Source organism: Aedes aegypti, chromosome 3, assembly GCF_002204515.2.
Source record: "Aedes aegypti strain LVP_AGWG chromosome 3, AaegL5.0 Primary Assembly, whole genome shotgun sequence".
Lineage (NCBI taxonomy): Eukaryota > Metazoa > Arthropoda > Insecta > Diptera > Culicidae > Aedes > Aedes aegypti.
This window is the reverse complement of record NC_035109.1, coordinates 96,362,634-96,375,531: the sequence shown is the minus strand read 5'-3', so window position 1 is coordinate 96,375,531 and position 12,898 is coordinate 96,362,634. Positions and strand designations below refer to the sequence as shown.

At 35.3% G+C, this 12,898-nt stretch overlaps 1 protein-coding gene across 7 annotated transcripts in view; it reads left to right on the top strand.

Moving 5' to 3' along the window:
* Positions 1–12,898, top strand: part of LOC5574224 (coiled-coil domain-containing glutamate-rich protein 1) — a 95,073-nt gene that overhangs the window by 65,170 nt on the left and 17,005 nt on the right. For 3 of the 7 annotated variants that reach the window (XR_002501402.1, XR_002501403.1, XM_021850425.1), the window contains 2 exons: positions 7,738–7,924; positions 8,584–9,129. Coding sequence is in view for 3 of the 7 variants with exons in the window: in XM_021850425.1 (XP_021706117.1) it covers positions 9,020–9,129 (110 nt within the window). In the remaining 4 variants the exon portion in view is untranslated. Of the gene's footprint in view, positions 1–7,737; positions 7,925–8,580; positions 9,130–12,898 lie in introns of all 7 variants that reach the window. The other 4 variants (XR_002501400.1, XR_002501401.1, XM_021850424.1 and 1 more) reach the window with 2 other exon arrangements.

The following is a 12,898-nucleotide window of genomic DNA, read 5'->3' as shown; positions in this document are numbered from 1 at the left end:
CGTAAAAGGGCAGTATCTAATATTTAGTTCCTTTAAAGTTTCTTTACTGATTAGTTCGGTATTCACCCCAAGATATTCCAGAGCCATTTTCAAGGAATTCTTTTTGAATTTGTTTGCACATATTACTTCCATTATACCTACAGGGATTTTTTCAGAGATTTTTCATTAAACATCTTATATATCTTCTTTTTTTTCGGCATTACGTCCCCGCTGGGACAGAGCCTGCATCTCAGCTTAGTGTTCTTATGAGCACTTACACAGTTATTAACTTAGAGCTTACTATGCCTGTGGTGACTAGAGTCATAGTCGTCCATGCGAATACATTGAATCATCTTCATGCAGTACACTTCCATCCATACACTCACCCACGTGGTGACGCGAGAGCTATCATACACACTGCAGCTTAGCAGCGCAAGAGTTAGTTTGTTAAGAACGCTCAAGCGTAGTGCACGCGGCTACCACAAATGGCGACGAGGAGAAAAAATTTCAAGAAGCGCAGAACGTTTAGCATTCGGTTTTCGCATTTTTCGAAGGTGGTGAAATAGTGCAAAGTATATTTGAAGTGGAATTATTAAAAGAACACAATCGAATAAATTAAACCAATTTGATGTGCTTATGACGATTAAAAAAAAAGAGGTTTAGAGCTGAACAATGTGCGGAAGAATCAATTGTTCGAGCAAATGACCTTGATGCGACACGAGCTTGACGCAGCAAATTTTTTTTTTGTGTTCTGCGCGTGAAAGTGAAGCAGTGAAAAATAATGCTGTAGGTAGCCTGATTAAGACTAGCGCGTGTGGATAAGTGTAGTAAAATTGAAGAAATATACATAACCAAGGGAGAGTGGCGTGAATGTGTAGGCGTTGCAGCTGGTGTTTGTTAAGGTAATGTTATTATTGGATGACAATTTGCAACGTGGAATCTTCGAACTAAAGGTATGTGATGGTTAAAGTTTTTGCAAATAGAAAATAATCCACCGTGAAGCGCGTCATAGTTCAGTTAATATAAAGTATTGTCTTGTTGGTGAGGGAAATAATCTTACAGCATGGATGATGGTTTCTTTCTAGTTATTGGTATGCTATTCTTCGAGCAAATTGATGATTTGTTTCGAATTGTTTGCAACAGGAAGCATTCTGTTTGTTTGCTTGTTAAGCGCATGGAAAAAAAAAACAAACTGAGAATACTTAGCAGACAGTTGCATTCGACAGCTATAAGTGTGTTGTCTGTAGTTTACTGCTGATTAACGGACGTCCATCTTACGAGTGCTTTCATTGCAGCCAATGAATTTGTTTTACTTAACGTGACCATTCAATTGTATTGATGTATGAACGGATCCGTGTCAGTCTCTTTCGTTCTGTTTTAGTGGGTACATGTTGATGTTTTGCAAGGTTTTTTTTTTAACTGTTGTGTTCGACACGGTTTGGTCGAATGCGTGGCAAAACTGATTGTAGTTTTCTGAATCGTTTGAATTTCTCTTTTCGTATTGCACATTCTCACTGTGGATACTGTGCTGAACATGATAAAGAAAAATCGACGAGCATTTGCGACATTGAAATGAGGTGAAGACGATATTGATGAAAATATTTCTAAAAACATGCTACAGTAAGCCCGGACAAACCGGTGATATTTAATGTGCATAATACACAAAAAAATACATTGGATGATTATAAGTTTTTGTTCAGCACCGTTTAATATGTATTTCAAATGAAGGTTAGTATATGAATCCTAGTAATGTTACTGGAAAATTCCAACATTATATTCGTGGATTGATGACTACTGTGCAAACAAATATTATCAACTTTATGAATGATGAAATGATTGATTAAGAAAAGCGATTCGGTTACAGCGTATTTGAATCCACGAAAAAAAATCACTTATGGGAAAGAGATAGAAAAAAAGAAATTGCGTTCTCGGATTCTTATGATAATTGTTGATTCTAGTAAAATCAAATGGTTGATTCAATTCACTAACGATAGGAAACCCCGTGATTAATATACCGAAAGCAAATAGAGTTGTGCTGCACCGTGAACATTGTGATTAAATTTACTGAGGATCATGAAGAGATGTGTGATTTGATTCACTGAGGTAACACTGCACGGGGATCTAGATGAATATGGATCGAAAAACGGGTGTGATTTGGATCATCAAAAACAAGTTGAACAATACTGATTGAAACAATTCTCAATAGCAATTGTGTTGTAGTATATTTTTTTAAGAATGCGTGAAAATGTTATTGCCTAGAGAAAGGTTTACACGAAGTTGGTCATGATTATATTGTATTTGAGATATGGACATACTACCTAGAACTGAAAACGGCTTCGTCCAGAACCGATACTTAAATTCTAATGAATATAAAATTTGAATATGGAACTTGTGCATTTAACTTTCAGATAATAAAAAAAAGAATGATTGTTCATCTGATGATAGAATACAGTTCTATACTGCCATTCGAAGCTTGCTTTATACAAAAGCATATATCACTGGATTGCTATTGTTAAAACAAATCAATATTTAAATAAACAAATAAATAAAACAAGAAACATTATTGCTGCACGCTTTTTTTTGCTTCTTAGGTTATTTGTCAAATATTTCTACCTTTCTCGTAGATTACAAAAAGATCTTAGGTGAAATGATCGATCACTTTTATTAATTTCGGCATATCTATCCCTTGAGGTTTTTTTTTGTATAAGAAAAAAGTTGCAACATACATATGTTTCTGATAGTTTCTGGAGTTACTTGATATTGACGCTTGAAAATGGATTACAAACATCAGTCAGTTAGCTTCACTGGATCAGAAATATATCCACCATCTATAAAGTATTTAATCTGCCTCTGATTCCAATTCAAGCCCTATTATTTTTAGTTTGGGATATGCCGCTTGAAATTTTAAAGCTGAGTTGCACACCATCGATATTTGATAAGATGTATCAATTTTATGAAGTCCAAGGTCTCATCTATAATGCGTATGGTTTTATGCGATTGATGCTTTATTTTGATGAACAGTTGGTTGAAACCAGGTTCTAAGTATTTCATTCCTTTCGAATTTGTGGAATTTACAATTCAGTGATGTTCTATCATTCGCATAATTAACTCAAAACCAGGTGTACTCTCAGACACCGCCCGTACCACTTAGAAATATGTGCTACAAGCATGCAAGCACTTTTAGGTTAACGGTCTCAGAGAAAATAAAATACTTGTTATGTTTGTGCTGTGATTAAATTCACTGGGTGAGGAAACTGTTTTGTTAAAATGGTTATAAAGTACTATGATTGGATCCTCAGGAAATTATGGGAAGAACTTTTATTAAATTCACCAAAGTGCATACATAACGAGTCGTGATTAAATTCACTGGAAGAATACGAAATCAATTGTCATTAAATTGACATGAAAACTATAACAAGAGTCGTGATTAAATTCACTGAGAGAACACAAAAGTAATTCTGATTGAATTGACTGCAAAAGCATAAGAACAGTTGTGATTAAATTTACTGAGAGAATACGAAATCCACTGTCATTGAATTGACTTGAAAACAGTAAGAAGATTTGTGATTAAATTCATTGTGAGAATACGAAAATAATTGTGATAAGATTGACTTGAGCTATGGACTACTCTTCCTTTAGATTCACTTAAACAAAGTGTAAAGGAAAGTGAAAGCACACACAACGCACACAGCATAAAAAAATGTGATTAAATTCACTGACAAATGAAAAAATGTATAGTTTGGACGAGGGCTGAAACAGCCAAATTATTGCGTTAGATGACAACAGTTTACAAAATTCCTCCATGGAAATGTTTGAATGGTTCCACTAGGCATTGACAGAAATTAATTTAAATGCAATATATTGACACAGTCAAACTAAAAAAAAATGGGAGCATGGAAGTTATAATGAGAAACATTGAAGTTATCCATTGAAATCTCTCAATTAAAAAAAAATATATATATATTGTGATATTGCACATTCTGCACTATCAGACTCCCGGCGGAAAAATTTTGTCACACCATGTTTGCCATTGCTTGAGTGGTGTCGTAGCAAAAAAAAAATCAACAACATTAAACGCACTCTTTATTTGTACATTGAACGCAAGGTCCTTGCATTTGTTAAACTGCCGTATTCAGTGATATGTGAGCATCCATTTCCTCACATTGAAAATTTGCACGAAAATCTATTCGTCAGTGATAAGAGCAATAGAATTACTTAATTTTTGGGTCTACATATATTTTTATGCACCGAAATAAATAAATAATCATTAAACCTTAAAACTCTGCAAAAGTTTTTTTCAGGATTTTTTTCGTAGTTTGAAAACACTGCAATCGAGAAAGATTCACCAAATGTACTATGTACAAAACTCAAAAAAGACCGAAAAACCTCTATGGTGATGGTACCTGCACCGCCCAGACAACCAGAAATCGCATGAAAGTTCACGTAATAACTCGTTTATTCATACAAATTACATCAAACCCGCAACACACGGTGGGTAAAATCGTCAGATTGATGAGTTTCCTCGCATAAAACGCTGTTTTCTGAGTACATTTTGTTTCGTCTCGTACACTCGTACAAAGTAAGTCGAATCAATCCGTAGCAGCTGTCAAATCAACATTTGTTATCATAAGTTAAATCGCTTAAGATCACAGGTAAGTTCGGAAGAAAATTTATACACTCGCATCGTATGTTATTGTTCATCACATAATATATATGCACGTATATCGCCTCCACTTTTGTACGTAGAAGGCCTTTTCGCAACATCTTATAAGTGAAATTTTGCACATACAAAGCCTCCAGGTGATTTTGTTATACGTACATTTTGGTTGTCTGGACGTGTTCGAGGAGAACTTTCAAGCATATGGAGTCTTCGAGTAGCGAGTGCTTAGAACCACTTTTGGCGATGTGTAGCAAAACAGTGTGTGGTGGCAAAGGCTGAACCGCGGGCTCATTCAATTTTACGACAAACCAGTACCCAGAAATTGACTAAAGTCGAAATAATACACTAGAAACGGCATGTGTTGAAAAATGTTTAAAAACAACCGTATAAGAACAGAGTTCGTTTAAAATTCGGTCAGAACAAGAAGGTGTGAGGGAGCGAGCTTGGTAGATAGGTCAGGTACACAAGGACCTGGAAAAAAGCGGCCATGAACCGAGAGAACTAACGAAGAAGGATAATGCTCAGAGTAGTTGTGATTAAATTCACTGGAAGTACTGTAATACGATTCAGTGAGATCGTATAAAGAGCTTTGTAATAAACTTCACAGAGTTATGGTTAAATGCACTGAACTTGTTGACTAGAGAGCGATTCTGTTAGAATCTGAAGAAGTAAATCGGCGAAAGATTTAATAGCATCCCCTTAATGTCACACTTATTGTTGACTTCATTGATAATTATATTTTCATTGTTCTAGTGATTGGTTGGCTATCCTTCATGAAACATTCATCATCGACAGAATTTTCACTTGAAGCTGCATAAACTTTAATTATTGAGTCGAAGTTGAACCCAGTGATAGACTTTCAGGATATTGTCGATTGTGGTGAAAAGTTTCTGTTTCTTTTATAAAAAAAATGATAATTAGAAAAAACATAGAGTTGATATGGGTGTTCTTGCAAAATAACAAAGTCATTTGAATACTGCATATCTCCTGGAAGCTGCAATGCTATTTACTAAAAGTATCACTTTTATCGCATTTATAAACGAAATATTGTTTATCAAGGAACAGCTGTCCAAATGAACATCAGAAATGAAAGCTCTTGAATCTTTCGTTGCTAGCCGTCACGAGGAAGAATAAGAATGGTTTGTAACTGACTAAGAAGCTTGCGATTGATCGATGTCCCTACAGATGACAAGAGCTTGAATAATTGAGAAGAGGAGGACAAACAATGAAACACACGTGCTCTTTAAGTAAAGAATAGACAGATGCAAGAAATTCTACGTTCTAGATAAGGAAAGTACCACAAATAAGGGGAGTCGTATTATGTTATTCCCTTAACACAAAGTAATTATGACTATTGGAATTGGTATATTATTAGAAAACTGCATGGAAATATTGCGTCAAATACTTGTTCAAATAAATGATTAACTATTTGTATTCAAACACAAAATTAGAATAAAGAAAGGGGGATGTGGTGACTAGAGTCATAGTCGTCCATGCGAATACATTGAATCATCTTCATGCAGTACACTTCCATCCATACACTCACCCACGTGGTGACGCGAGAGCTATCATACACACTGCAGCTTAGCAGCGCAAGAGTTAGTTTGTTAAGAACGCTCAAGCGTAGTGCACGCGGCTACCACAATGCCAATGACCATTTTTGCATGTGTATATCGTGTGGCAGGTACGAAGATACTCTATGCCCTGGGAAGTCGAGAAAATTTCCAACCCGAAAAGATCCTCGACCAGTGGGATTCGAACCCACGACCCTCAGCTTGGTCTTGCTGAATAGCTGCGCGTTTACCGCTACGAATATATGGGCCCCAAAAAAACTTATATATCAAAATGCAAATAATTAGTATCACTGCCGGTCAGTGGGAGATGGTTGAGTTATCGTTTAAAATAAACGATTAAAATTATTTAATTAAAATTAAACGATTTAAAATACGATTAAAATTAAAATTAAATAAAGTATTAAAATAATTACAGGAGTTACAGGAGCACAAGCCGTTCTTCAACGGATTCTTGATAAACATCTGAGACAATCCTTGAGGAAATCTTTGGACATCTGGGATTGTTCTTGAAGAGCCAGTCATTCGTGAAAACTGCACAAAATTTGTTATTTTTTAGTACTTTTCACAAACGTGATCCTAAATTCTATTCAAATTTCGTGGCGAATTTTGAAGACCATATTTTTTGTTACGATATTTTGATATTCTCAGCAAGTTTCTGTCGAAATCTTTGTCGGATTTCTATAGAGTCCATTGATAGTGTTCATAGTGAGATTCTTACTGTGTGTCGCTGAGATGTGTGAAGATTTATTTAACACAACTAAAAACTTGAGTTTAATAAGATCTTTTTGAAAAAAATACACGTGGTTCTTGGCGGATAAGAGATGTGATCTTTAATAGCTTAGCTTAGCTTAGACTGACTACACATATCAATGGTTGCTATTCCGTGATTGACCGAAGTCAGTGAAAATGCACAAAGAATCAACTAGAAGTTCGGCTGGGATTGGCCATAATCTTTTTCAGTGTGCATAATTCAGTGCCTCTATTTATACATGGCCAATAACGGCGCCGGCCACGTCCTTGCAGTCAGGTGGGATTGGGGAAGGAATGTTACCGTTGTAACGATCATATTATTATATTTTATAGATTAGAAATAGTAGCATGAAACGAGCTCACCAATTGATCCGTCATCCTTGAGCAGCAACAATCCACTTTCAGCTTCACTCGTTTGCTCGACTATATAAAAGCACTCAGAAAAAATAGGCGCGCGACCCGAGAGGGAAAACAACTGACGACTGCTCGGGTTGTCTTGACGCACTGCCCAGGAGCAAGGGTTTGTTGGTTTAGAACTGTCGAATTGCTATCAAGAATTACGCAAGCTTCTGAAACCGAGCCAGGTGTTTTGCCTGGCTTGCTCTAAGATATAGTTGCACTCCAAAAATTCTGGAAGCCTTCATCCAGGTTCATTGATCTTAGTTTTCTTTATCGACTAGTTGTAAAATCAAACATTTTGATTATTTTATCGGGATTGCAGTAAAAAAGTTTCAACCAAACAATTCAAATGATACTTTTCTTTCTTCACTACAGGCTACAGCAAGTACAACTTCTGGACGTCCGGCAACCGACTGGGCACGGGAATGTTCCTCTGGATGAGCACCGGTCTGCCATTCAACGCCACCTTCGACTACTTTGAAAAGTCATCCGATGCCACCACCGGGCTGGACCCACTGGATCACAACAGCAACACCTCCCCTCAGCGCACCGCTCGCGACAGGTAACTACTTGAATACATTACTGGGTGTTTATTTTTGGAAAATTCCTAAAATCAAAAGTTCGTGTGCTCTACGGAATTCAAATCACATTAAAAGAGAAAGCACAAAGTTTGTGCTAAAAATAGTAAGATTTAGAAGTGGCCTACAGATAAATTTAAAAAAATATTACTTATAACCTTCAGTGAAGAGAGGCTTTTAACTCTTAAGAGAATTCTGATGAAAATCCTTAGAGGATTCTGACGAGAAACCTAGGAGAATTCTGATGAGAATCTTGACAAGATTGTGATGAAAATCCTGAAAGTATCCTGATGTGAATCCTGAGAAAAAAATTTCAGTTTTAGGCAAATTTGATATTATACAAACTTTTCTAATGTTAACTGTGAATAGAATAATACTTGAAGATCCATAATTTGTTAAAAAATAACAAAGTTTTGATTACTTTTTTGAAGGTCATATTTTGTATCTTCAAAGTTAACCTTCAAGTCGTTTGCGTCTTCTCTTATTATCTGATATTTTTGGTTTGCACTTCTAGGTTTCTCTCAGAAAACTACACGAACTATTGGTTTTGGGAATTTAAAAAAAAATAACACTCTACTTCCTAGCTTTACGTTTATCTAATGTGTACTAATCCGAATTTGTTCTGTTTCCCCCCTTGCAGCAGCAGCGGTATCGAGCGGGGCTGCGTGCACCTGAAGGCCCCCTCCCTCCGGTGGGAACCCGAGGACTGCCTGGCGGTGAAAGATTTCATCTGCGAGCAAACCAGATGCTACTACTACAACTACGGTAGCATTCCCGTTTCGTCGGCGCAGGGGTAAATATAGTTCCAATTAAAAACACATACAAAACCAAGCAAAACTCGAATCAATTAAAAGCAAACAGCAAATAGATCCATCACAAATCATCATCAGAGAACAAACAAAAGTGAGAGATTGAGAGACAGAGAAATCGAGCAAAATAATTAATAGCAAACCAATCAATAGACGAAAAAAGGCGCCATCCGTCACGGATCGGTGTTTCCCGGTAGCAAACAAATGGCGGGATTCGCAAAATTCCACCCAGCAGATTGAAAGACAAATATTTTGCATCAAAAGTAAGAAATGAAAAACACAAAACACTGCGAATCGAATTTGTTCAAATTCCCGTTAGAGAAGAATCAGTTTTCCGATAGTGCGAACTCTCGAAACGATGAAACCTCCCCCCTGCATAGGTGAGCTAACGCCATTTCCACCATCTATATGTTATTAAGCTAATATCCGATGTTGTTCCTGCTGTTTCTAATTTCGATATGAATTCGCGTTCACCTTTCCCAGCTGTTTCCTTTCCTATCGGTTATTAACGGGTTTCAGGCAAGGCTTTCATCTGTTCTGGGCGGTCCCGCGGTGTGTAAGAGAAGCGATGATCTAATTAAGAATGTTAGCACATTTAATTAATGGATGGATAAAACAGTTGTGTCAAAGATGTTAAACTTCTAATAATTACCATTAAGAATATGTTAAACCCTCAAAAATTATGGACGACTGTCTTGCTCTCGTTTGCTCATGTCTTTTAATCCAATAGATCAGTTCTTAAAAAAGTAACGGTTTTCAGCACCTCTAATTGCATCAACAAAAAAAATGATGCTGGTGGATAATTTGGAAACATAGCCATGAATGTAGTATACACTTTCTATAACCCAAGTGAGTTATGTATGAAACAAGTCTTGCGATTTCAGTTTTGGCCACAACTCTAAGTATGTTCAGATTTCTAGGTTGAGTAACAAAACGTCGAATCCCAATAAGTCGAAAGCACAAAACGTCTAAAAGAGAGAATTACTTGGAGAGAATAATTCCTCTTGTGAAAGAATTCATATTGAATCGACCACACTGTGAAACAACTATCTGAACAACAATTCAACATCGGTGTTGAAAAATGATTGCTTTCGACGTTTTGTCCCTTTCGATGTTTCGGAATTTGACGTTTTGAATCGACGTTTTGTTTTTCGACATTTTGTCCCTGAGCCAGACTTCTATACTGTGGAAATATGAAATAACATACTCAATCAACGAAAGATGTCCTTCACACACTGAGGCAGATCGCTGTTTTCGACGGCAAAAACCTCTCGCACTCTGGATACGCATTAGTGTTAGACAAAATTTAGATTCTCGCTCCAGTCCACTTTACGGATTGCATTTGGGTTTCATAACAACTGTGCACAATTTAAGCTCGATCGGTGAAACTATATTTTAGCGCCAGCCTTCAAAGTTTGTATGGGATTTACTATGGGAAAACTTACTTTAGCAAAAAAAAATCGCCAGAGGTCGCCCATTTAACCCTTATAAAAATTCTGAACACAGACCTCGATAGGTATTTTTACGATGAAGAATATTTCTTATTATATAAAGTCGAGTCTAGTACACGACACTGAAGACGGCCTTACAGTTGAGGTCGAAATACGCGTATCTGTCAAAGGATACAAACTCTAGTGGAATTAAATGGTATTGTACTAAATTCGGATTTTTCATCTACTAATACTTATCAGCAAAGTTCAAGATACTATCGATGTTAAAAAGTTATTTTTTCGTGTTTTAGAAAAGAATTGTATTTTGCCATACAAGAGAAACAAAAAGCTTTGTATGGGAACTGCAAGTATGTTTAAAAAATCGGTTTAGTCTCAATTTTATTGAGCAATTTCAATCAAATAAAATGAAAATTGAAGTTTTAATTCATATACTTGCTGGATTGGATCACAAAAAAGTTTGATAAATCATACTCTAAATTTCATGTAACAGCCAAGTATAATTAATTTTTTACAGCTTTGGCGACCTGCAGCTAAAAATTGTGACGTGCAGGGAGCAGGGACATTTTTGAGAACGGTATCAGATTCAACGACCCCAAATCTACTAGAGACACATATTTTGATCCTTGATACACGCAAAAATGTCATTTTTGTTACGCTGTGTTCTCTTGACCAGCAGGATTCGAACATACGGCTATCAGCTTGGCTGCGCGTTAGGGTGCCGGTTATTTTTTCAAACGTTCACCGAACCGAACATTCGTGTGTATGAATTCAATTCAGATTAAAAGGGAAACTTAAAGGTTGAGCTAAAAATATTTAGATTTAGAAGTAGCGCATGCGTCTTGAAGGTGAATTGTCAAGTTATTAAAAAGCCACAATAACTTAACGAAGTCCAATCAATATTGAATATTTTAGCACCATTATCTTCAAAAGTGAACTTATGAAAACTTTGTAGAACACCAAATTTGTGTATAATCGAAACTAGTCTTAGTGAAAAAAAGTTTTTTTTTCCAAGTTATTCCTCATTTTACAAAAAAAAATTATCTTTATTTGACCATAACTTCTTAAATAATCAACCGAATCCAAATCTTTTTACATGTTGTTGAAGCAAATTCATACAACACATTTTTCAATGGGATTGCACTATGGGCGGTTTTCATACAGACTGGCGGCCAAAAATATTTTTTCCATCTCATGTCGTATTTATGAGTTTTATGATTCAAATTTGATGTTTTATTTTCAAAAACAAGTTTTCGAGACTAACTTTTGAATAGGGCCTATAGCGAAATATTAAACTTTGTTACTTATAATGCATATAAGCCATTTATGCGATTAACGTTGTGCAAACCATTATAAATATTAAAACTTACATAAAAATGATGATATGAATGATTTAGCGAAATTCAGTTATTTTCTAAATTAGTTTTTAGCTGTTTTCAATAGAAAATGGTTATAAATATTGGAAAACTTCAAAAAGCCTTCTATTAAAAAAGTGCAAATTTGTGCAGCTAAATTCTTCACGATCCTTTAGTTTACATCTCAAAGTACCCTTGGAACTGAATTTAAGCCTGGGACAACTTGGGACAAAAAAGTACTCGATGTGTTAACTATAAGCTTATTCGATTTTTTTAACCGCTTTATAAAAAAAAATTATAAAAGCCACTATTTTGAATCTTTTTTTTATTTTTTTATTGTTTGTAGGATGCCTTTTTTGTAAGCTTTCAAATGGTGTAAAAATATTTTGCGTAAAATTATAGAAAAAAAGTTATATTCATTTGAGTAAACCATAGTTTTTGTTAATAAAAACAAGTTTTTCTCCATAGGCTTAACTTTGGCACCTCATATCTGAGTGTGCAATGCAAATAATGCCCTTATATTTTGGGGATGACATGTTTACATGAAATGGCGAACAAGAATTTAATTTTGGGGCACATCGCTTTTTTGATTATTGGCCACCTGATAAGCCATAGTGGATTGACTTAGTTGACTTTTTTCAGCGGAAACTGCATGTTTTCTACAAAACTTAAGTTTATAAAGCATCTTGTTTTAATTACGAGTTGAATAAAGCATATAATTTTTACCATCGGCAAAACTATTTTTGTTCCAGAATTATTTAACAATTATTGCAAAGTCCTTTTCAAACTATCAACAAATGAGAAAACCCAGTTTCAGCTTTAGAGATATTGTTTAACTGGCAAAAATAAAAAAAAACTGACATTTTTCGATAAAAATCATGTTTTTGTACAGTTTTTGTTGAATAACTTGGTCAAAAAAATATTTTAGTAAAATGTGTTGTAAAAACAGTTTGCTTCAAAATAATGAAAAAAGATTTGGAATTGATTGAGTATTCATGAAGTCATGGTTAAACAATTTTTTTTTGTAAAATGAGAAAAAATGGAGTAAAATACTTTTAACTAAGACCAGTTATGGTTTTAGATAAATTTGGTGTTTTACAAAGTTTCCATGATTTTAAATTTTGTCGATTCGGACCATTGTGCAATGTTGAACAAAATACATCAACGTGACTAATGAAGTGTTGAAGAAACATTAACCTTGTAGCACATAAATGCAAATTTGAAGTAAATTCTCTTCACGAGCAGCATTCAATCCAGAAGTAGTAAAACTTCCAGAAATTCCTGGATGGTTATGGGAGGATTTTGATGAGAATCCTGGAAGAATTTTTAGGATAATTCAAGTAGGC